At 47.0% G+C, this 26,090-nt stretch overlaps 1 protein-coding gene across 1 annotated transcript in view; it reads left to right on the forward strand.

The window, feature by feature from the left end:
- Nucleotides 1-26,090, forward strand: part of IGF2R (insulin like growth factor 2 receptor) — a 1,933,894-nt gene that overhangs the window by 1,725,265 nt on the left and 182,539 nt on the right. The window contains exon 45 of the mRNA XM_078648980.1: nucleotides 3,566-3,752. Within this exon, the coding sequence (XP_078505106.1) occupies nucleotides 3,566-3,752 (187 nt within the window). The remainder of the gene's footprint in view (nucleotides 1-3,565; nucleotides 3,753-26,090) is intronic.

Here is a 26,090-nt window from a genome sequence, read left to right on the forward strand (position 1 = left end):
GGGTAGTGTTGTAGTGTTTGCGTAGTGTAGGGTCATGCTGGGGGTAGTGTTTTAGGGTTTTGGGTAGTGTTGTAGTGTTTGCGTAGTGTAGGGTCATGCTGGGGGTAGTGTTTTAGGGTTTTGGGTAGTGTTGTAGTGTTTGCGTAGTGTAGGGTCATGCTGGGGGGTAGTGTTTTAGGGTTTTGGGTAGTGTTGTAGTGTTTGCGTAGTGTAGGGTCATGCTGGGGGTAGTGTTTTAGGGTTTTGGGTAGTGTTGTAGTGTTTGCGTAGTGTAGGGTCATGCTGGGGGTAGTGTTTTAGGGTTTAGGGTAGTGTTGTAGTATTTGCGTAGTGTAGGGTCATGCTGGGGGTAGTGTTTTAGGGTTTAGGGTAGTGTTGTAGTGTTTGCGTTGTATAGGGTCATGCTGGGGGTAGTGTTTTAGGGTTTAGGGTAGTGTTGTAGTGTTTGCGTAGTGTAGGGTCATGCTGGGGGTAGTGTTTTAGGGTTTAGGGTAGTGTTGTAGTGTTTGCGTAGTGTAGGGTCATGCTGGGGTAGTGTTTTAGGGTTTAGGGTAGTGTTGTAGTGTTTGCGTAGTGTAGGGTCATGCTGGGGTGTAGTGTTTTAGGGTTTTGGGTAGTGTTGTAGTGTTTGCGTAGTGTAGGGTCATGCTGGGGGTAGTGTTTTAGGGTTTAGGGTAGTGTTGTAGTGTTTGCGTAGTGTAGGGTCATGCTGGGGTGTAGTGTTTTAGGGTTTTGGGTAGTGTTGTAGTGTTTGCGTAGTGTAGGGTCATGCTGGGGGTAGTGTTTTAGGGTTTAGGGTAGTGTTGTAGTGTTTGCCTAGTGTAGGGTCATGCTGGGGGTAGTGTTTTAGGGTTTAGGGTTGTGTTGTAGTGTTTGCGTAGTGTAGGGTCATGCTGGTGGTAGTGTTTTAGGGTTTAGGGTTGTGTTGTAGTGTTTGTGTAGTGTAGGGTCATGCTGGGGGTAGTGTTTTAGGGTTTAGGGTAGTGTTGTAGTGTTTGCGTAGTGTAGGGTCATGCTGGGGTGTAGTGTTTTAGGGTTTTGGGTAGTGTTGTAGTGTTTGCGTAGTGTAGGGTCATGCTGGGGGTAGTGTTTTAGGGTTTAGGGTAGTGTTGGTGTAGTGTAGGGTCATGCTGGGGGTAGTGTTTTAGGGTTTAGGGTAGTGTTGTACTGTTTGTGTAGTGTAGGGTCATGCTGGGGGTAGTGTTTTAGGGTTTAGGGTAGTTTAGTTGTTTAGTGTATGCTAAAGGCATATTCGTTCTAAAATTTTTCGTTATTTTAATTTGCGGCCTAATAGTACATGCGGGATTTTTTTTGCGGACTGATGGTATGCGGGATTTCGTCATATATTCGCTAATCATACTTTCTATGGCAAAATGAACCCCCTCATTGTGTTCCTTTTTAAATTATATGTTTTAAGAGTTACCACTTTATTCCAATCAAGATGGCTTCAGGTGTGCCATACCTTTGTAATAAGTAGGACTGTTAGCACTCTAGTTGTTCTTTAGAACACTCTGGGACATTCTGTCATTGGGCTATAGTTGGGCTACATCTGGCTGATATTTGGGCTACATTTGGTTTTTTTTGTCTCTGGTGGCCATCTTTGGGCTACATTGGGCTACATTGGGCTACATTTGGGCTCCAACATATATATAGCCCAATGTAGCCCAATATATATTTTTCAAAGTTAATTTTCGTAAAAACCACTGGAGCCTATATCTTGAGACATAGCAAAGGCACATCGGGCTACCAGTCCCTACATTTTTGCCAAGTTTGGTGTAAATCCATTCAGCCGTTCAGGCTAAAAGTGAGGCCAACCGCCCTAAGGAAAATTGCATGGGAAAAACACGTTTTGGGACCCCCCTTTTTTCTCGGCCCCCCCTTGACGAAACCCCCCCAAATTTTCAGGGGCTGCTCAGAAACAAAATGTTCCATTTTCCTGAAAATTCTGTCCTCAAACGCCAAAGTTATTCGACATAGAATTTTCAAAAATCCCATAGGAAAAAAATCCTAACTATATATACCTACTGGCTATCGCCAGTAGGTAATATATATATATATATATATATATATATATATATATATATATATATATATATATATATATCCAAGAAAGAAGTGACTCAAACAGATATATTCATCAAAGAGCAAAAATATATTTCTACTACAACGTTTCAGCTTCCGCCTTCCTCAGGTAGTTTCAAGATGGTAAGCTCAGTGGCTGCACAGATATATATATATATATATATATACACACTGTATGTATTTCTGTATATATATTGTATACTGTATATACTTGTATTGTGTTGTCGGTCTGCCCATTCGCCTAGAGCGCACGGAAAAAAGGGGTGGAACCAACGGCAGCACGCCGACGAGGTCTGCTTATGGCTCTGATGACGTCATACGGAGTCGCGAGCGGAGCCGTGCTATTGTGACGTCTACGTGGGAGAGCTAAGAAAAGAATTTTGATGGAATGCTGGCACAGGGGTAATGCAAAAGGTGAGGAATCCACAGGCAGATACTGGATCCACCAGAAAAAGCGTTACAAAAGGTAAGTAACTTGTTCTTCTGTGCTTTAACCCCTTCGCTGCGGGGATTATTCACCTGCTGTGATGGGGGGAAGGGGGCGCGCACAGCGCCCGCATGCTCAGGACGAGCTCAGCTCGTCCTGAGGCACGGCGCTCCTGTGCTCATGACGAACTGAGCTCGTCACAGGTGCATTGGCCCCCCTGGAACGTTCAGCACAGGAGGGGATTTCTCCCCGCATCGGAGCGTTCCACGGGCTATGACGAGCTGAGCTCGTCATGAGCACCGGAGCGCAATGAAGAAGCTCATGAAAATATACTATGTATCCCGGTGAATGTGTATTACAGTCCGTGTAAGAATTTTGCATGTGGATGCATGTAGCTGTGATCTGGCACTGCAGGAATGCTTTTGCTAATGGTTTTTCACTGACTTATGATGTATTATTATAGCCATTTTGGTTGCCTGATGCTCTTTTCTTGTCCCAGGGAGTTAAGAGCCATTCATTTTGTTTTATACTGAAGGGCTTGTGGGTTCATTGGGGACTACATCTCTGGAATGCATATATGGCAACAGTGTTTGAGCCTTAGGAAATTTAATTCACTTTCATTGGCCCACTTATGTTACCTCCATGGCAACCTACAGAGCAACCAACATTTTCCCATTTCCTGGACACAAGCGCCAGGGAAGTTGCACACTTCAAACAGGCTTTCAATACGTGTTGGCCTAGTCATTGCAGCAAATGGTACATCTGATAGACTAGAAATAGAGCAGATTCTACACCGCGTTTGTTTCCAGTTCAGTGTAAGGGCATTTTTTTGCATATGTAAATATTGTGAAAGTAATACTGATATAAATGTATGTACACATTCAGGTGACGCTGTATTATGTAATTGTATGCAAAGTCAAGGCGAGATGTTGCAATGTAGTTACATGTCTAAAGGTTTCCTGGACGTCTTGTGTGCCTCTTTCAAAGCTAAACCATTGCCTGTTAATAGAAGCAAATATATTGTAATATATTATTTTCCTTTTTTGTCTTCTTTAGACGGTGACGTGGATATTGAATTTACATCCAGCTCTCCATGTGGCAGGGACAAGTCAAAAAACGCTTCTTCCACAATCTTTTTACGATGTAGTTTATTAACCGGAGATGGTATTCCTGAATTTCTGCAAGAGACTTCAGACTGCCAGTACCTGTTTGTTTGGTACACCTCTGTGATCTGCCCATTGTCGTACGTAAACTTTTTTGTGTTTACTTACAGCGCTGTTTATAACAAATTATTGCAATTGATTTTTTTAAATCGGGTTTATTCATCGAGTTCAATTTTTTGTGTGCAAAAAAACTTGAATGACCGCTCCATTGTTTGACTCAGATGGGTACATTCAGTGTTAGGTATATCTTTTCTCAATAGTCTTTGTTGCCCATGGGAGCAAACTTTAGGTTGGCACTTGAATCCAGTCCTGTGGCAAAAACTTGTTTAACCATTAAACATGTGACCAGTGTACATTTCATAAGGCAGTGGGCTAGTGGGCAGACATTTTTTTTTGTCCTCATCTTCACCAAGACTTTCACTGATTTAACAAGCCAATTTACTCTCTTTGCTTCTGGGGGGCCCCTTGCCTCACTGTTTCCGTCTATGCCCCTTGGCCTTCCTCACGTGGTTGAGGACTGGTGTAATCATAGGACCGTAATACCAGGAACCATTTTGATTATTAAAACTTTAATTAACTAATCAAGTGCCTATGCCATGCTCATCTTGTAAAGGGTTGCCAAATGTTAGGAGGGCCGTCGTCTCCAGTATCTTGTTCTAGTCTTGACATGTTAATTGCAGCTCTAAGCCAGTCTTCCCTACCTGGGGGGTGGCAGATTTCCACTTAATACAGATCTCTCTTCTTGCTAGAAGTATTAAGTATAATAAGAGAGCTTTTTGATTCTGTAAGCATTCCCCCTTGGTTAGATCGTTCATACCAAAGAAGACTAGGGTAGGTCTACTTCCATATCCATGTCAAAAATAGATGATCGAGTATCCACCACGCCCTTCCAAAAGATATCTAGTATTGGGCACTGGAAAACAATATGCAAGTCATTGGTATGAATTTGGGCACATCTGGGACAGCTTGGTGGCGGGTCTGGGGCAAATTTTGCAATTCTTGCTGGCGTATAATATAGCCTATTTATTACGAAGAAATGTTTTTTTTCAGGGTGGCCGGTTTTACATATTTGTATAAGGTCTTCAATGATGTTTCGAATGATTCCTCGATATTCGGGGCAAGTGGCGTTGAATTCCAGATTGATGTTGGGGAGGGAATCTTAACTTCCTCTGCTTCTTGAATTTGTGCATACCAGAGAGCTATCTCTTTCTTCCTTGGGCTCGAATCTTGCAACAGCTGTTCTAATTCCCAATTTCCTGAGATGTCCCCAACTTCTGATTCATACCATGATTTTAATTGAAGATATTTAAATCTTGAGAGCTGGGGACCTATCTTGACTTGTAAAAGTTCCCAAGGAAGAATGCCCTCTAAATCAACCAAATCTGACCATCTAACCATCCCTGAATTTTTGATTGGTGTTGCCAAGCTATCTTTCAGGCAGAGTGGTGTCCCGGGAGAGTCCCAAATTGGGGCGAAATCAGAGAAGTACCCTATGCCCCATATGCTTCTTATTTTATACCAGATATATAGTGCTGATTTCAACACCGTAAGCCGAACTCTATTGAAAAGTTTTGGTGCGCCAAATGTATACAAAAAGCCACCATAGACCCCACCCCCTTCCACCAAAACCAATTCCCTGAGTACTCTACCCCATGCCGATTGTTCAGGGTAAGATAATAGCATCCTTATACCCTTGAATTGGAAAGCCATCAGGTACCAGTTGATGTCCGGGAGCGCTAATCCTCATTTGAGGAGCTTCCTCCTCAGCTTTTTCCACGACATCCTGGCCTTCTTCTAACCACAAATAAAACTACCAATGTTCCCCTGTATTCTACTGATGTTTTTACTAGGAAAGATTAGTGAGATTGCGTTGAAGATATATGTCAGCTTTGGAAGCACTGACATTTTTACTAAATTGACCCTCCCATAGATGGTCAAGGGGAGGTTCTTCCATTTGGCAAACAGATATTCTATATCCTTCTCGGTTTTCCCCAGATTTATCAGCGGGATTTTGTTTAATTCTTTAACTACTTTGATTCCAAGATATCTGAATTCTCTAATTTCAGAACCATTTCTATATACTGTGTTCCAGCACATTATTTCAGTCTTATCTGAATTTTCCAGGTACCCTGAAACCTTACCAAATTCCCTCAGCGTTTATTCCAGTTGCGTCATAGAATGTTTTGGGTTGCTGGTATAAACTATAATGTCGTCCGCATATAATGCCAGTTTACACTCATAATCTGATGATTTAAAAGGGGTAATGACATTGTTCAGTCTAATAGTCTGCGCCAGGGGTTCTATGTAGAGATTGAATAGTAGGGGGGGACAAGGGACATCCCTGCCTAGTCCCCCTCTGAATTAAAAAACTTGGAGTCAAAGAACCATTCAAAGAAATTTTAGCTGAAGCATCCGAGTAACAGTGCTTCACCGTCTGTGCAAACACTGGGCCCAAGCCCATAGCCTCTAATGTTCCCCAGAGATACCTCCAACACACCCGGTCGAAGGCTTTAGCAGCGTCGATTGCAACTACTGCTAAGGGATCTGTCCTTGCAACTGCAAGGTGAATGTTACCTATGAGCAACTGGGTTTGTTCTTGAATCGCCCTTCCTGGCATAAAGCCCTTCTGATCTGGATTGATCAAATTAGATGCCAATTTCGCCAATCTCCCTGCTAAAGTGCCCATGAAGATCTTGTAGTCGGCATTCAGCAGGGAGATTGGACGATAAGAGTCTGCGGCCAGGGGGTTCTTCCCAGGTTTTAAAATTAACACCAACGTGGCCTCACTCCAAGATTTTGGCATCACCCCGTTGGAGCTAAATATTGAATTAAGGAGCGGTAGGAGACCTTCCTGTAGTAATTTGTATATTTCGTTAGGGAGGGCATCTAGACCAGCGGCTTTTTTTATTTTTTGCTTCTTTTATTTGGATCCTAATCTCCTCTATCGTTATGGGGGCATCAAGTGCCTCTCCAGAGGCCTCCGTAAGGGTAGGCAAGGACTTATTTGCTAGCCAGGAAGATATCTCAGCCTGAGTATGTTCAAGATCTTCTTTATAAAGATCCGAAAAAAGTGAAAGTAAAGTGTTTTGTATGTCTTCCTGATTGGTTGATTTGTTGCCACTGTTATCTATAATTAATTCGTTAATATCATTCTTAGCTCTGCCTAGCCTTACAGGCCAGGAGTGCCCCTGCCTTCTCTCAATAATCAGTTCTCTATGTTCCTAGATTGCCACTGCGCTCTACATTTTTGGTCCAAGAGTAGCCTACATTTTTGTCTGGCCTCCTCCAACTTTTTATCAACTGACTCAAATTGCCCCAGGTCTCCTACAATAAGCTTACTCCTTTCTACCTCCAGGGCAGCTATCATCCCCTCTAATGCTAGTAAATCGTGGGCTTTTTGTCGATTTTTTTGAGCTTATTAGGGTGTGTAGATGGCCTCTCAAATTGGCCTTATAGGCATCCCATACCTGGTCGATAGAGGTTGATCCCAAGTTGATAGAGAAAAATTCTAAGGAGGATCTACTGATAGATTGTAAGATCTCCCTATCGGCAAGCATTACTCTATTCAATGTCCATCTAGGATGTACACGCTTCCCACTGATGGCATAAACAGTTATTAAGGGAGCATGGTCTGATAAGTGTATTGGCTGGACCGAAATGCTTATGATGTTATTTAAGTCTTCTTTATTGGCCAACATATAGTCAATCCGTGAGGAGTGTCTGCATTTTTTGCTATAATACGTAAATCCCTGGACATCTCCTTTCTTAGATCTCCATATATCCGCTAAATTTAAGTTTAAAAGTAGGTTTTTCATTACCCTTCGTGATTTAGGGGTTGCTATTGTGTACTTTGAGTTGGAACTATCCTTCTCGGGGTCAAGTCTTATGTTAAAGTCTCCACCAATTATCAGCGGAGGGCTTGCCAGCATTAAGCACCCCTATAATTTAACCAAAAATGAAGGATTGTCCGTATTCGGACCATAATACGATGAACATGTCATCTCAACCCCCCCAAGATCTAGAAGAGCAATTACCCACCTACCAGATTGATCGGTTTGGACAGACTTAATATTACAGGCCACAACTTTTTAGGTTCCATGACAAATATTGGATTTTACGGCCATCTGTCACTTTACCCATCGCAGCCGTGGACACCATCACAGTTACTACACTCCCTTACTGCCTTCTTACTAAAAATGTGAAAGTTAGGGTTAGATTAGGTATTTGTTTTCCCCTACTCTGCTCCCCACCCAGTGCTCCCCACCCTCGATCTCCTTGATCCTCCCATTCGTGCCCAGCATCTCCGCCTTTACCTTAAAGAACCCTCCCTTCCATTAGGCAAGCCTATTCGGGTGTTGCTCCCTCGAACAATCTTCATTAGTTAAAACTCTAAATACTAACGCACCCGGAATACCTTCCTCCCAGGGAAGCCTCTTAACACTCTCTTATTTCCCACCCTGTTTATCATGTTTAATTTTATCAATGAGTGTATCGACTTCCTCAGTGGATCTGAGCATATGCATGTGGTTATTCCACATTGCCCGGATAGTTGCAGGCAATCTTAATTGTACCTTAGCTCCAAGGCTATTGAGCTCTTCCAGTCTCTTTCCAAACTCCCACTGCCTTGTGGCTGTTGTATTCGAGATGTCTGATCTTGTAAGAAAAGAGAAAGTAGGGTGCTTAGATAGTGGTGATGAGATACTCCCTTCCTTTAGTGCAGCAGAAAGAATGAGCTCCTTAACAGAGTACGACAGGAAGTTCACTAGGATTTTGCGTGTTTTTTCTTTCCCAAGCTTCCTTTTAAAGGGGTCTCTGTGTGCCCTTTGGATCTCATGGTTAAGGTCAATATTTGGTTGATTCTTTAGGACGGTAGCTTTTAACAGGGTGATCAAAAATGCCTTTATGTCCTCCCCTTCAACAGACTCTGTAACATTTAGGAATTTCAGGTTGTTTTGGCGCAAATGATTCTCTAGGCGTTCTAGGTCGTTCTTAAGCTCTTTATTCTCAGAGGCAAGAGATTCTAACCTGAATGTATTAGATGATAATGATTCCTTCAATTTAGGAAACTCCTCCTCTAGTGTTTCGGTCCTTGCTGTGATCTCCTCCAATTTTTTAGCGAGGGCCTCGCAAGATGTCCGGATTGCAGCCTGATTAGCCTCTGACACTGTAAACCTAGAGGCCATTTCAGCCTCTAGGTTGACAGTAAATCTTGATGTCATCTCTTCCTTTATTGCCAACAGCAAATCAGCCAATGAGTGCGGGACTGTGTTTGCGGTAGGGGGGGTGAGGTAAGGGGGCTTACGAGTTTCTGACTAAGTTCTTGTTCATCTTGTTCTTCAACCCTATCTCCTAGTTGAACAGCTACTTGAGCCTCCTCATTTAGTTCCTCTTACACAACATATCTATTGGAGAGATCTATCTCGGGGTGTATTACCCATTCCTGCGACCTATCCGTGACTGATTTTACAGACTGGACAGGTTGTTCCAAACTTACAGGTTTAAGCTCGGGCGTCTTGACTGTTTTGACCTTTACTGACTTCCCTGTCTTCTCTTTTGGCGTTGGGGGAAGGTTGAAGGAGTTATACTCGATTCCACTGTTGTCTGGCAGTCTAAGACCCCCTTAGTGGGACTAGGCATGGTATTGTTTTGTGGTTGCTGGATTTTGTTTGAGGTTAATGAGGTTGTTGATGAGATGACTTGATAGTAAGTTTTCAGAGATAGGGTAACTTTAGATTTACTTATGTTTTTTTTCCCCTTTCCTGTGGCCTAAACTTGCCTTGCAACTGCTTGGCTAGTGTTTGACCTCCAGAGATTTCGGGAACCCCCCGTACCTCCTGCGCCTGCTTAACCTGCTTTAGTAATGTTGTCGGTTTGCTCTTAACTTCTGGAGCTACTACCACAGGGGGGAAAACACGTTGAGGAAAGTGAGTAATATCTCTGTTAGCAGCTAAATATGCGGCTCTTGCTTACAGTGAATATCTGCTTATTTTCGGGGGGGATAATCCCTTAACAACGATACTCCTCTCCATGCAGTCTTGTAGCAGAACTACCTCCTTCGTGTGGTAGCACCCCCAACACTCCCCCTGATTATCAGTACTAACATTAGCAGCTTCACCGACCTTTTTTTCCAAAAATAAGCTTATTTAGAGAGAAAAAAAAGTCAAGTCTTTGACTTTTCAAACACGTTATACCATGATCCCCATCAGGAACCTCGATCCTGGCCACAGGCGCTGACCGGGTCCCCCCTACCTGCCGCGACACCCAGTACTTTGTTTTCGGTTGTTGGGTCGGTCCTCTCCCACGGGGGCAGGCAAACAAGGAGTACAATCGGTTTCTTCCGCGCGCCGCTGCTGCTGCTGCCTCCCACCTCCAGCACGGCCCGTCTTGGATCACTGCTCCGCCCACACCGAGAAGCTCCGATAGAGCCGTCTCGCTCGCCGCGGGGAAAGACCGCCAAACCCCCGGAAGATCCTCCCGCATTACCGGCAGGAAAATCACCAAAATGAACACTCCCGGGACTCGCCACCAACACGTCTGCCTTAAATTTAGCAGGTAAACCACATAGAGCATGTCTATGGTCCGGGCATTCGAATTAGGAAGCGTCCGAGGGAGCAACCCCGCGACCGCTCAAGCGACGGCCGCCATGTTCTTCAGCAACAAACTACATTCTCAGTGGGCAGACATTTTCAGTATGTTTGTGTGAGCCTCTGAAGCTAAAAGGCTGTAATTTGTATGCAGTTATAGAGCTAACAGAATGTTGTTCACCATGACCGAATACTCTGGTGAACAAATATTGCACTGCTGATTGAGGAGCATGTCTTCCCGCCTATAAGACCAGACCTTTGATTATCTTCAGGTGATTATCTAATGGATACCTTTTATAATAGTAGAAGGTAACTTCCAGAGAGTATGCTCTTTGGACCAATGATTATTCCACACCTGGGTACACAGTCAGACCCATCTGAATTGGATAGCCAAGCTTCAGTAGCAGCCTCTCCTGCAAAGCAGAGACTTGAAAAGATCTCCTTTTGTAAGAGAAAAGAGAAGTAGGAATATAAAATGGCATCATCAGCGTCCTTTATTGTTGCTACTCTCCGAGGGAGCTGCATTCCTATTGCAGGGTTTTATACCCAGGTCAAATGCACCAAGACAAGTGAATCTCCAGGGCGTATTGAGGTTTTTTTTCCAGAATGTCTACAAGAGGAGCTGGATCCACTCATTAAGGAGGCCAAATAAGTTTAATAATCTCAATTGCCCATGATGGTCATACCCTAATTAGAACCAAACCGACCCCGCTGGACACTTTTCTTACATGGGCATGCATAAAGCTTCCAGATCACTTTATCAAGTTGCAACCAAGTTTTTGTTTCAATACATTTTTGTTGCGTTTTCCACAAAATAGGAAAATGTTCAAAACTGTTGGATGGGCCCAGCCTCCCATAACACCCCCACCTCCACAACCCATTAAACACCACCCGCAGTTGTAAAGAGGAGACATGTACCCACAGTCCTCCGAAGGCAAATGACAGGCTTAGCATGAGACAACGGAGAGGTTCGCCTGTCCCAAGGTGCTCAACGTTTGAGGGCATGTCAGGCCTCTGTAGTCCTTGTTGATATTGGAGGGTATTAAATTCCACAGCTCAAGGAAGAGGTTGGATTTACCCCCCACCCCCCTCACCGCCATCCACACATTAAAGCGGTGCTGACCAGTTTGAGCTCAGAAAGGAGATTGGACCCGCGCCTCGTTAACCAGTGCACTCCAGTACCTCCAGCACCCTCAACCAGCCTGGGGACAACACACTGTGGGTAGCACGGCGCGGGGGCACCATTGCAAGCTCCCTCGTGGCACCTTAAGATAGCATCAGAGTGTCAAACTATCCCCAAGACTGCGGCGTATTGCTCTTGACACCTGTGTTGATGCGGATAATGCCCTCACTGGGGGTGTCAAGGAGTGGCCTCTTACACTGTGTGACTTGAGGACCCACAGACCTGCACTCCAGCATTGACCTCTGAGCTTGCCTTTGCGGGCGCCCTGTGCCGACCCTCTTGGTGGACCCCTACTTGACGACTCACTATACATCCTACAACCTGCTTCAAGAGGGACCTGGCCACCTTCACACCACACTGTTATCTTCCACCGCCCCTGGGCCATGGCCAGCAAAAGGGATTCCACCATTAAAACATTCCTCCAACAGATTCTTCAGCACCCCTTGGGAGAGGATCCACCAACATGGACCAGGTGGGACAGGAAGCCTGCCAGATGGCCAGCTGCAGCAGATCATCAGGGACATGCTCCTCTAACTCTTCCAGGAGCTCCAAGATGACCTCAAACTAATCAAGACTGACTTTAGTTGCATATTCCCCCCTTCCAGTGGGATGTGGATGGCCCTGGAGAAAGGGTAGCCCAGACCAAAGCCTCCATCGATATACTCAATGAAGAGGGAGAGTCTCCGACAACTAATTCTCCAGCTGGAGGATCAGTACTCCTTTCTGCAAGAGAAATGCAAGGAGCTGGAGAACAGATTACGCTGTAATATTATTTGCATCAGTAGAGTGCAAACTATTGTTACGTATGTGGAACTCTCCATATACCTCTCAGACTTCTTCGATGCTATCCTTGAACGGTTCAGAGGCGAAGCCACACTCGTGTACAAAGCCCACAGAAAGGTCCCTTTCCAAAAAGCAGGCAAATGCACACCAGGCATCCTCAATCGTATCTACTTCTTCACCAACAAGGAATTGATTATGCCTAAGGCTCAAGAGAGGGGCCCGTCTCCTCCAACTGCCCGCAACGCCTTCTCTTTCAGGATCTGCTGCCAGCCATATTTGCCAGATGGCATGCCTTCAAACCAGTTATGAACTTCCTCATCGCCCATTACACCAAGTACCACTAGGCCCTTTTGTCCCGCATGCTCTTCACTTGGAATGGCCTAGCACACTCCACGCAACACATTTTGGGGGTGCGGACAGAGCCAGTGGAATTTGGGGCTCCCAGAGCAAGGCATCAGCCTCTGAGTAGCCAACAGCCTTCGGACGAGCGGGACGGCTCTGATATAGTCCCAATTAAATAGAGTTCAATAAATCCCAGCTTCTCGAACACCTTTGCCCCTCCACGGGTGACCCCTCGCAGTGACAATGCACATGCCCCACAGTTATTGATTGCTTTTCCCCTTTTCACTTCCGATCTCGCTTGCTGTCGGGCAGGCCTCGCTACTGCATTCCTATTCCTTCTACTATAGCACCGGGCAGCGGAGACAGGAATTGGATCTTGGTTGATACAGCCAGTGAACCTACTCCTTAGAGCCCCAATATGGACAATGGTGCGATCCAACAAACTCATTGGAGACCGGATCTCTATAACTTGTTGTTTTGTTTTCCCTTTTATGTAAATTGTTTCCATGTATTAAAGTTATTTCATGTGGGTCTGGGAAGGTGGTGAGGTCGGGTTGAACCGGCACTCACCGCTCCTCCATTCACCTCTCAAGTCCACCATGGGCAACCCCACGACACACAGCCTTTACTCTTCCTCTCTATCACCAACTCCTTCCCCTTACAAGTTGTCACATACACCGTTAGGGTCTTCAGTAACCCCTCTTAAAGGTTTTCCATCCTGGGAGAGCTTTGGGCAATGAAAGTCTCCATTTGCCTGCTCGGGGATACCCACCTCCTGCCAGTTGACGTGTGCAGGCTCTGCTCCCGTAAGTTAAAACATACTAGAAGTTGGCTTGTACCAGCCATTTGTAAAAATAAATAAACAATTAAAAAAAGCATGGAGGGCACATTCTATCACATACTATGGGACTGCCCAGGGATCACAAATTACTGGGAGACGGTCATGCGCCCGATTTTGCAGGTTAGTGGAGCTACTGTCTTGCTGGAACCGAAGAGATGTCCCAATATCTGTGAGCCTACAGATCTGAATCATTTGGCTCAAGACTGGGCAGCGGTGTAGGATCTTGGAGCAACAGCTATGCATAGGGCATGAGTGCTGTTAAAGAGTTTTATGCAGCTGGTAACCCACATGTACCTTGCATATCTCATGTGCCAATAAGGCCCGCACATTTGATCAAGACAGATGTATCGTGTTTTATTTTGGCCCAAATTGGTCAACGGTTGAGTGTTTAGGCATGTTTTCGGCTTAGACATTGGGCCATTGTTATATAGTGGAGCATGGCACTTGAGTAACGGAAATAATAGAATACGGGCAAAAAGTACGCGAAATATGATGACAATACAAATAAATAAACAAACTAAAGTCGGACCCAAACCCCTCCCCTCCCTGCTCCCAACCATCCCACCCTGAAAGAAGCTAGTAGACATGGCGAAAAGGGGAAAATAGCTCCCTTCCCATGGCAGTGAACAAAACTTTAGTGGACTATGAAGTCTAGACCATTATTCAAAACAGTGGATGCTTAACAGTGAATGCTAAAAGTGTGGCTATTGTTTAACCAGTGACCAGCCAAATGACTGTTTGACTAACAGGTTGAAAGGATAAAACAGCTACTATATCATGAATAAAGGTAGTGTAAACCTTGCAGAGGCTGCTTGAAGGCTTAGTTATGTTTGAATTGCAAGGATCAGCAACAACTGGTAATAATTCAGGCATTGCAAATGAGTAAAGCCTGCAGCAATATTTCACACAATGTAAAACGGCATTATCCAACAGTAATTTGAACATCTCATATAGCGGTGAGTTCCACCCATTGAGTGTAGTACTTTGGATGGGACTCCAGAGACTGCAACAAATGCATCAATTATTGTCATAATCATGTCATGAGAACCATTTCCAACCGAAGAAGAATTTTCAAAGAGAAGACATAACAAGATTCTAATGGAATATATCAGACAGTCGAAAGGCCTAGCAAGTAACTATGAGACAAGCGCAGCAACCATAATGCAGAGAACAATGCAAAGCAGTAAATTACAACCACGATGGTCCTGTTATGGGGCCATTGTAGAAGGATACTCAGGTGTTTGCAGCGGAAGGACCAGGTGCTGTCGTGTCCATAGAGAGTTCATCCGGGCCATCAAGGAATCTTTTGAGTTTCTGGGGATCCGTAAAGACTTGTGGGATTCCTTGGATGACCACGCGGAACCTTGCTGGTTCTGCGAAACCAAACTGATAGTTTAAAGAGCGTAGTTTGGGTCGTAGAGCAAGAAACCCTTTTCTTATGTCGACTGTCTCCTTGCTGTAGTCTTGGGAGATGAATATTTTACTGGATTTCCATAGGATATGGTTGTTTTTGCGCATAAAGGCCAATATCTGTTCGACATGTTGGTAACGCAGGGGCTTGCATACTATCGGTCTTGGACCTTTTTGATTGGGAGTGATTCTGGAGGGGGTCCCTGTGGGCCCTATTAAATTCCAGTGGTTGGAGGAAGGTTAGATTGGTTGCTTGCGAGAACCAAGACTCCAAGAAGGAGATACAGGAAATGGATGTCTCCTCCGAACCCTCTGAAATACCAAAAATGCGTAGGTTCCCTCTTCGATTCCTGTCTTCAAGCTCAGACAGCCTCCTCGTCAGGGAATCCGTTGTGGTTGAAAGGTTTTTGAGGGATTTGCATATCTTTGTTTCAGTATCTTCTAGGTGGGTAATTCTGGCTTCCGTTTCAGTTAACCTAGGGTTGGTATCTCTGATATCCTGCCTGATTGCTGAGATTTCCTCTTTTGTAGACTTCGCCAGATCATGCACTTCTGCCAGTTTATTCAATATTGTGTCCATTGTGGTAGTGATGTCTTTTTTACCTTTCATGGGCGATTCAGGATTTGGTGGGTCTGCTTTAAGTCTTTTGAGGGTTTTTCCTTCCGCTTCACCCATGATGTATCAGCCGCGTGAGCAAAATATGAAGCGGGGAGCACACACTGTGGAGAGACTGATTAATTTAGCACCTCAAAGTTTGCAAGCCCTCCTTGGTTTAGAATGATTAAAGGTAATGGTTGAGAGAAGGGTACTGTCTAAATAGATCTCAGTTCTAATTATATGGAACAGATCAGTACCTTCCAGGTAGTTCTCAGCACTAGATATGTAAACTTTTTATTCAGGCAGCCATCATAAGGTCAGGCAGGCAAGTGCTAGAGATAAACCTCTCAGAGAGGAGCCATTTTAAGGTCAGGCTGCATAGAATTAGATGCAAATTAAGACATTTATCAGGCAAAGGACATCAGCACTGAGCATAGCATAAGGACGACAATTACACCAAGATAGTCTGTAGGTTCTGAGTTTTACCTCGGTGACAGGCAGGGAAGTGTAGCAGCCGGTTTCTCTATAGAATGCTGGATGTAGCCGCCATTTTGTGTGCAACTCTGCCTTGTGCAGCTTAGGTGATCTAAGAAACCTAAAGTGTCACTGCTGTGAGGTAAAGCGACCAGAGTGATATGTTACTTAGTATCCGCTTAATTAATTAGCTGCTTACTTAGACCTTTGGCCATTTATGCTAATTGTCTGCCCCTGTTAATTATCTGTCTCTGTTGATTATCTGCCTCTGTTAAATGTCTGTTTTCCTCCCTTGCTTCCTGCGTAGCTGTCTGCCTTCCCAATCACTGACCATTAGTTCCATTAAAGTACACATGCAGCCTGCTGGGTTTGAGACAACACGTTATTGTCAGATCTGGCAGCCTTGTGTACATCTACTGCTGTTAGTTGCGATATGGGCATAGAAAGATCAATTGGTGCTTCTCACCGATGAATAAGATGTACACAGACTCAAGATGTAATAAATGCTGCCGGTATACTAATTATGCTCAGGGGATACGCTTGGTGCAGCCGCTGCAAAGTTCTTATTAACAGTCCAGTATGTCTGCCATTTTATGTACGCACGCGCGAAACATACCGGAGTTGTGAAGGTTTTCAGGCAGACCTTGTTTGAGAGCCGTCAGTGCCTACTGCGGGCACGCACCATCGCCATCTGAAGCCTGCAGTCTTGACTCTTGGCATGGGTGGATCGGCGGGTTCCACACGTGGTCGTGTGTTTCCTAGTTAGGCTCCAACACGGTCAGGGGGCAGGCAGGATCGCGGCTGCGCGGACCCGCGCTGCCGCGGAGCCATCCTCGTCGTGGGGAGACCACGGAAGCACGGAATTTACTCTCCGGTGGAGATTATAGTTGCACTCCACGTTCCGCCACCCTTTCCATCCGGAGAAACCGAGTGCTACTTGAATTTAGCATCCAGAAAAGGCAATTAGAGCTACGCCATGGGAGGAGGTGCTCGATCAAGCCGCCATTTTTACCGGCGTCCAAACCGCTTTCTGACTGCCTTCTCTTGATCGTATTTTTCAAATAAAAAGAAAGCTGTTCCTCTGTGTTGCAGAATCGCCTACCAACTAATTAGTGGTGGTGAGTTAGGGAAGAGAGAAAGGAGGTAGAGGAATCGGGGATCCCACTTTTGCGGAACTAGGGTCCTCACACACCCAGCAAGCTAGGTGTCATGCTTCATCATATGGACCTGCTCCTCGTTGAGCCGGCGCTGCAATGCTCAACGGGCACCCACGAAGGGGCTCTTTATCGGAGATCTTTAGTTCCTTTGCCGTATGATGAAGTGGGGGTGTGTGGCCCGTGTGTGTGTAGATAGTGTGTTGTGCTGTGGGGGTGAGTTAAAAAAGGTTGGATATTCGAAAGCGATACGGTTTATTCTGGTTGGTAATCCACCTTACTAAAAAGAAATATATACAGAAGAGAGGCACCGGCCCTGTCGGGGGATGTTCATTCACTAATGTGCTCTTCTCTTTGGGTCGACATGTTTCTTGCCCTGTTGGTCTGACAGTACTGTGGCAATTCTTCAGGACCTATATATGTGTAATCTGTGAAAAGGGGGGGGTGGTGTTGGGTATCTACACTAAATGATGCTGTTAAATAAAGAGCTACCATTCAGAGGGGACTACCTATCTAAGTTTGTGTAGTCTGAAAGAAGAGGAGCTGGGAATATAAAAACAAAGGAGAACAGTGTGTTAAGAACGTGGTGTCCTGGTTATCTCCAAACAGCTTTATACTCTCATTCCTTATTTATCAGACCTCCTAGCTAAGCAATGTAATTACAGTGCCATATAATTAAAAACAGCTAAAACACATATGATTCAGTGGTAATTCTCCCCCGTGGGACACAATGCCTTCTCTTGATGCCTGAAATTTGAGGCATGTTTTTTTTAGATAGCACAACACAGTTCAGGAATACAGATGTTTTGGACCAAGGTCACATAAGGATTGAAATTTGATAAGCTGTATTCCATGGAACTTCAACAAATCCTTATCGTGTAGGATGCAGCAACCCAATGCTAGTATGTCACTTTTGTTGTACAAATATCCTGATTTCCCCAGCAGTAGGCACGCCCAATTTTTGTAAGCAGCTTCTTGATGAAGGTAGTCCGTGTGGGATGAAAGGAATTAGCCAAGCCTAAACATTGAACGTGTTGAGATACAAAATAGCCAATAATCACACCCAAGCCAGTACAGTTTTCAAATATGCAAATTTGTCTTTCACCTAGTAGCAACTTTATGCTATTTGGTGGAATTGCAGTGTTTAATTTTAGGTTTCTTTTAAATTGCAGTTTACTTTGTGGTATAAGATTGATCAGGTCCCACCGATCAACGCAGAAGCTGAGAATGAATGTCGTTCCATTATGTCTCGACTTGCACGATATTCCATAGCCACAAAATGTAAGGTTAATTATCTCATATGCTCCTCAGTTATGCATCTGAAAGAGACACATCTGAAAGAAACACGTTAGTGTTAGATTCCTTACTTTAGAATATCCCCAGGCGTCAGACTGGATCCGGAAAGTTTTCGTCAGCAGTACCCCTGCACGTCGGTAGGCGTCGTCTGCGGCTCCGCGTCAGTCGTCGGAGTTGTGATCGCCAGAATGACATTGTCGGAGTAGACGCCGCCCTCGCGCGCTGACGTCCGTTCTTCTTTTTTCCGCACTAGCTAGCGCAGATCCGGGAAGAGCAGTACTCTTAGAAAGTTTTTGACTGATTTTTTTTAATCTATGTAGAATCTCTTTTTTCGAGTCGACTTCGACTCCTGGTGCCGTAGGGATGCCTGGCTTCAAGCCGTGCAATGCCTGTCACCGCCTGATGTCTGTGACCGACCCCCACCATCGGTGTCTCTACTGCCTCGGGGCCGACCACGACGACAAGTCTTGCCCCAATTGCCGGGCCTTGACGTCGAAGGCTAGACGGGAGCTGTCCCGTAAGCTACCCGAGATCCGGGAGTCCGCTCCATGCCGCTCGAGGTCCCGGTCGAGGAGGATGTCAAGGGACTGGTCGCGGAGCCGCAGTCGTCGCTCAATGAGTAATCGTCATCAGTCATTGGGCTCCAAGTCCGCCGGTAAGTCGAGGCACTCCAAGAAGTCGTTGAAGAGGCGTCATCGCTCTTCTTAGTCCCCTCGCGCGACGCGGCCGACGGCTCGGGCGACACCGCCCACGCGGCTCAGTCGGAGCCGCAGGCATTGCCTCCAGGCCCATACCCTACGGTCCCTGGCCTGCGAGCGACACCGGAGTAGATTTGTGACTTCCTCATTGCCATGAGGACTCACTTCCCTCCGTTGAGGCCTGCTGGCATGCCTTCGGGCCCCGCCTCGGTGGGCCGGTGGCTCCGGCGCCGTCGGGTGCTTCGGCCCCGGTGCTGTCGTTGACTTCGGTCCCGACACCGCCGGCCCCCGTGAGATCCGTGCCTGGATCCCGGTCGCGCCAGTTGATCTTACGACTCCTCCGCTGGCGCCGACCCCATTGATGTCGCTCCCGGCGCCGTCCTCGGACGACGTCAGCCCCAGTTTCAGTCCGACGTCAGAACGGTGCCGCTTGGCGCCATCTCCGGCGTCGATGGATGAGGTCTTCACCTACGACTCGGCTCCGTCATTCCAGCCTGTTTACCAGGACACGGATGAAGGAGAGGACTGGGAGGGGTCTGAAGGCCCTTTGGCACAACAGTGCCGGATGAGCCAGGACTGGGCAGATGTGCATGGGGAGGCTAGTGGTTTGGACACTTCGCCCGACACTGGATTGACACTGGATTCATCTCTTCTCCCTCCGTGGCTACGGAGGAGGGTGCAAACATGGTGTGGTGTTGCGCAGGACAGTCAAGGCCTTGGCTCTTGAGCTCCCTGCTGTGGCTGTGAGGACTAACCTCCTCACTGAGGTGCGTCAGCCGCCAGTAAGCTCCTATGAGCCTCTGCTGCTGTTCAATGAAGCCCTCATTGACTTTCTGTTAGGCACCTGGTCCAAGCCCACAGTGCCCCCTGTGGATTGAAACGTGTCCCGACGCCACCACCCAGCTCCGGGCGACCCTAGCTTTCTGTCCGTACACCCCACCCCGAGAGCCTGGTGATCCAGGCATATTCGTCCCAGACCGCATTCCCGACCGCTTCCCTGGATCAGAAATCAAAAAGGTTTGATCAGTTCGGAAAGAAACTGTTCTCTTCACTGAGTTTGGGGTTGCGGTCTATCAACACCGCTTGCCTTTTGGGCCGTTATACCCACTCCCTGTGGGACACGGTTGCGGAAGTGCTGCCCCAGTGCCCGGAGGAGGCCCGGGCCCGGCTCGCACAAGCCCTTGCGGAGGGGCGGGATGCGTCACGTTATTCTATCAGGTGTGTACTGGATACCACGGACTCGCTGCAATGTCCAGGCCATGCTCATGGAAATGCCCTTCGATGGCCGTCGCCTCTCTGGCGACAAAGCAGACAGTGTGCTTGAGCATTTCAAGGACTCCAGGGCTACGACCGAGTTCTTGGGCCTGTCTGGCCAGGGCCAGCAAACTTCTGCTTTTTGCCCCTTTCGTGGCCAAGGAAGGGGCACCCTCACACGTCCTGCTAGCCACAGGCCACAGGACCAGCCTCAACGCGGCCGCGGTAACCGCCGTGGCGGTGCTGGGGGACAATGGCAAGGCCAGTCCACATCCGCTCCCGCAGCATCTGCCTCAAAGCCTTCCTAGTCCGAGCTTTCAGGCCCATTCGACGCCAGTGGGGGGCAGGGTCCGCCATCACCTCCTCCACTGGCGCTCCATCATATCGGACAGGTGGGTGCTACAAATCCCCGAAGGGGCTACTCCCTCCCCTTCGAGGCGACCCCTCCAGCCATGCCACCGCAGTACCACCGCATGTCTGGGGATCATGTGCAACTTCTGCAGGAGGAAGTTATGGCCCTCTTGGCCAAGGGGGCCATCGAGCGCGTTCCTGGGCCAGAAGTAGGACGTGGTTGCTATTCCCACTACTTTCTGGTACCCAAGAAGGGCAAAGGAGGCCTACGCCCTATCTTGGACCTCCGGAGCGTCAAGATGCTGACTTTAGCTCAGGTCCTGGCTGCCCTGGTCCCTGGAGACTGGATGGTAGCGTTGGACTTGCAGGACGCATATTTCCACATCCCCATCCTGCCAGCGCTACCTACGGTTCACGGTAGGCCACGAGCACTTTCAGTTTACCGCGCTCCCCTTCGGCCTTACCAGTGCCCCTCGGGTGTTCACGAAAGTGATGGCGATGGTCGCAGCTCATCTGCGCAGATCAGGGGTTTCAGTCTTCCCCTATCATGACGATTGGTTGTTTAAGGCGGGCTCGCACCAAACAGTCGTCTCCCACCTCCAGACTACGGCCGACCTCCTGCACTCGCTGGGGTTCTCCATCACCTGTGCCCCTCTCGGAAGCTCCTTTTCATTGGAGCGGTTCTGGACTCGGCGCAGTTTCGGGTTATTCCCCCGAACAGCGGGTTCGGGGTAGTCAGGCTCTGATTCCGATCTTTCAGCCTTTATCCCGAGTTTCGGTCAGATTGACGCTGCGGCTCCTGGGGTTGATGGCCTCCTGCATCCTTCTGGTGCATCACGCCAGGTGCCGGATGCGGTCTCTGCAGTGGGACCTAAAGTTTCAGTGAGCACAGCATCAGGGCAATCTGTCCAACCACGTCCTGATCTCGGAGGGCACTGCGAGTCAGTTGCAGTGGTGGCTAACGAACCGCGATTGGGTCAGCGGCAGATCCCTCTCCCTACCCCAACCAGAGTACGTAGTAGTGACAGATGCGTCCCCCTGGGATGAGGGGGGGCACATGGGACAGGCGGAAATCATAGGCCTCTGGTCTCCGCCGGAGTCCCGGCTCCATATCAACCTTCTGGAGCTGCGGGCGATCCGACTTGCACTGAAGGCATTCCTTCCTTCTGTCCGGGGAAGTGTAGTGCAGGTGTTCACGGACAACACCACCGCCGTGTGGTACTGCAACAAACAGGGCGGGGTAGGGTCGTGGACCCTTTGTCAAGAGGCTCTGCGCCTCTGGACATAGCTGGAACACCAGGGCGTCACCCTGGTGGTTCAACACCTGGCAGGTTCCCTGAACGCCAGGGCGGACGGACTCGGCCGCTGGTGCATGATGGATCACAAATGGCGTCTGAACTCGGACGTGGCGAAAGGTCTCTTTCAGCAGTGGGGGATAGCCTTGGTTAGATCTATTTGCCACCGAAGAGAACGCGCAATGTTAATAGTTCTGCGCGTTGGAATTTCCAAGGCGGCACTCGCTCGGCGACGCTTTTCGTCGCGAGTCTGTTATACTCCTTTCCGCCTATATCACTTCTGCCCAGAGTGCTGAAGAAGATGAAGCAAGACCGGACCTAAGTCATCCTTGTGGCTCCGGACTGGGCATGAAGATACTGGTATCCCGAGCTATTCAGCATGTCAGTCGATCCCCCGATTCATCTGCCTCTGCAGGAGGACCTTCTGTCGCAGCAGCAGGGGACGGTCCTCCACCCGAAACGGTCCACCCTCCACCTACTTGCGTGGAGATTGAGCGGCGGCAGTTGAGGCCATTTGACTTGCCTCCTGAGGTCTATGATGTGATTCTGGCAGCTAGGCGTCCCTCCACAAAAATGGTATACGCCTGCAGGTGGAACAAATTTGTGGCATGGTGCACTGCAAAGGCTGTGGATCCACTCTCTGCCCCCCTTTCAGAAGTTCTCTTTTTCCCTTTTTTCTGTTGCCCAGCAGGGTTCTGCCCTGGGCACTATCAAGGGCTACCTCTCGGCCATTTCAGCCTTCTTAAAGCTTCCTGATCAGCCTTCTCTTTTCAAGTCCCCTGTTGTAGATAGATTCTTGAAAGGCATCACACACATGTTTCCTCCTGTTCCCTTCGTGATGCCTCAGTGGGACTTGAACCTTGTGCTAATGTATCTGATGTGCGCTCCTTTTGAGCCACTTCATAACTGTCCTCTTTGTCTTCTGACTCTTAAAACTGCATTCCTGGTTGCCATCGCCTCTGCCAAGCGAGTGAGTGAGCTCCAGGCTCTATCTTCTAAACCTCCTTTCCTCTGTCCATCCGGCCAAGGTTGTTCTGAGGACTCGTCCTTCTTTCCTGCCCAAGGTGGTCACAGCCTTTCATATCGGGCAGTCCATCATCTTGCCCACCTTCTTTCCGCCTCCGCATCCCTCGAAAGTGGAAGAGAGGCTCCACCGTCTGGACCCAAAACGTGCGCTCTCCTATCTAGATCGCACACGCCAGTTCCGGGTGGCCGACCAGCTCTTTGTTGGTTACGTGGGTGCTAAGAAGGGACGGGCAGTGCACAAGCGGACCATCTCTCGTGGTTCGTCTTGTGCATCAAGGTTTGCTACTCTTTGGTGAAAAAGGAGCCTCCTGTTGGGCTGCGTGCCCATTCCACTCGGGCCACGGCGGCTACTACTGCCCTGGGTCGGGGAGTTCCCTTGCAGGACATCTGTCAGGGAGCTACGTGGGCCTCGCTGCACACGTTTGCTAGGCACTACTGCCTGCACAGTCACATCCGGAGAGATGGCTTTTTCGGCCTTTCCGTTCTCCAGGACTTTCTGGTGTGATCTTGGTTCACACACCCACCCAGGTTGGTATTGCTGGGGTACCTATTCTAAGGTAAGGAATCTAACACTAATGTGTTTCTTTCAGATGCACAAGTTACTTACCTTCGGTAACGATATATCTGTAAGAAACATTAGTTAGTGTTAGATTTCTTACTGCCCCACCCATCCTCCCCGTTCTGCGAACCGATATCTAGGGTTAAGAACATCCATTACAGGGCCCTAGTTTCATGGCACCAGTGTCGGTTTCTATCATGGCTCTGCGTTTCTGGTGCGTAAAACTTTCAGGATCCAGTCTGACGCCTGGGGATATTCTAAGATAAGGAATCTAACACTAATGTTTCTTACAGATCTATCGTTACACAAGCAGTAACTTGTGCATTTGGACATGTTAGCTTTTCAAAATGTATCTTGATCTGCTAGTGGAAAATGACAAATAGATCCAATAACAAAGGCACGGATGGGGGGGAGATCTTTCAGATACCTGGCTCCCAAATGTTGGAATGTCTTGCCCCCGGACCTGCGTCTTGAGCCATCAGAGGCCCTGTTTAGAAAAAAATTAAAAACTCACCTTTTTAGCAGGTAACTCCTGGGGGAGGGGGGGATGGCAACTGCTCACTTACCATAGCGCGGGGACACGCCCTCGGGCGTCACCAGGCGCTTTATAAATGTCCAAAAAAAAATAATAATAATAACTGTCATAATTGTGAACTCTGTCCACTTCTTATCCTTTGATTCTAAATTGGTTTGTTTTAGTTGTTAACTACTTGCTGAAGATTTCATTTTATCCACATTCATTATAACTAGTTTGCCAGCAGAATAGTAATGCTTAAGTGCGCTATCAGTGTTGAAGAACTGCAGTCGTTCCCATCCGGTGTGCCCTCCGTTGAACTTGCTCTCTCTGCTACTACCATCGTGCCAACCATACATAAATTCATCCATTTTCTTGAAAATCCTAGGCCTGGTTCGCTCCCCTAGGCAGAACTTCAGTGTAATGTTTCTCTGGAGGGATTTTGAATGCCTGTACCAGAGGTCATATCTCCCTTGAGAAATAAGACCTCTTTACTAGAATCTGGTGTGACTCTAAGATCAGAAAAGGTTGTTTACAATGTTGACCTTGTTTAGATTTACATATTTCAAGGTAAAGATAACCAGAACACTAGTCATTGATCACTATCCCACTTACCAACAAGCTCTGTCATCTTTTTTCTCTGTCCAGGCTGGTAACGTTAGTAGGGGTAGTTTGCCAAAAAACCTTTGCCTGTAAATGTAGCCAAAAATGGACCTGCAGTTGTCTGCTTTCCTTTAATTGTATGTTCTGTTCCTTTTGAATGATTTGTGCAGCCAGCAGGGACATCTCCAGGTACCGAAACTAAATTCACAATCTTTGTATCAGTATCAAAATCTTTTATTCGATTACCACTTGTTAGCAACCATAAAAAGTACAGAATTTAAAAACAATGGATTAAAAAAAAAAAACTTTCAACATGGTTTAAAAACATTAAGAAGATTGCACAAGCTTGAAGGTGGAAATGTCTATTCAATCGTAAGTTTGGCGTATCTTAATGCTAGCTTTTAAAAAGATAGCTATGCACTTTGCTGCGTGTACCGAGTTCAAAAGCTGTAGGAAAAGAAATGCAGGATAGCATGACCTGTGACCGGAAGAACGAAGAAGTGGGAGAATCCAAAATTTACGTGGTGCATTATAATATTTACAGAAAAAAATAATATGAATTGTTGATTGGGTGGATACTCCATCACATGGACAGTTCGTAGGGGTACTCGACCAATTTTGAGTTTTTGGAAAGGAAACTAGACGGAAGAAAGTGTTGAAACGAAATCTTCTCAAAAGATATTTCTCGTGGTTAGACAAATAATACTTCAGGTATGGTTGGATACCTTTACCAAGTTGCACTGCACAAATTTGAGAGTTTGAAGGTTTTACGATCTCCATTTGGTTGTGCAATTCTCTCAAATGGTCCATACACATCTTCTTTAACTCTTTTCTTGAGATATCCTCTACGCTGGGTGGATCTTCGAAGTAAGAGGTACGGCCAAGATCGTTAAAGTTCCACACATAAACTAACCAGGGAATCCTGCGCCAGTTGGTTAAGGCCAAGCAGTCCGTGATCAAAGAGCTAGTCAGATGGCACTCTGGTTTGGACCATATGCGTTGCCATAAGAGAATCGGTTGGGAACGGATGGCGTCAGTGATATATTCCATACCAAGCTCATTGTGTGAAGCATAGTTCGGAGCACTTTGTGGGAGAGCCAGCAGATATTTGTCAAACCTGTTCTCTATTATTAGAATAGAGTCTATAGGACCGTATCCCCAAACACCTGCTCCATAGGTGGCCACACTGTGACATTTTGCGTAGTAGATTTTCAAGAGTTCGGGGGGTGCAGGTTTGCCTAGCTTCCTCGAAAATGAAACCAGAGCTGATGTTGCTCGCTGGAAAAGAAGTTTTCTGCTGGCCGTGGCCTGTCGCCAACTTAAAGAATCATCCACCAGGATACCCAAGTACGGATAGGCAGAAGTTTTTTCCAATCTTATTTTATCCACCAGGATTGGCTTAGGATTCTTGACCTTAGGACCAATGTGCATGGTAAATGTCTTTTTTATGTTA

Source organism: Lissotriton helveticus, chromosome 6 (assembly GCF_964261635.1).
Source record: "Lissotriton helveticus chromosome 6, aLisHel1.1, whole genome shotgun sequence".
Taxonomy (NCBI): Eukaryota; Metazoa; Chordata; class Amphibia; order Caudata; family Salamandridae; genus Lissotriton; species Lissotriton helveticus.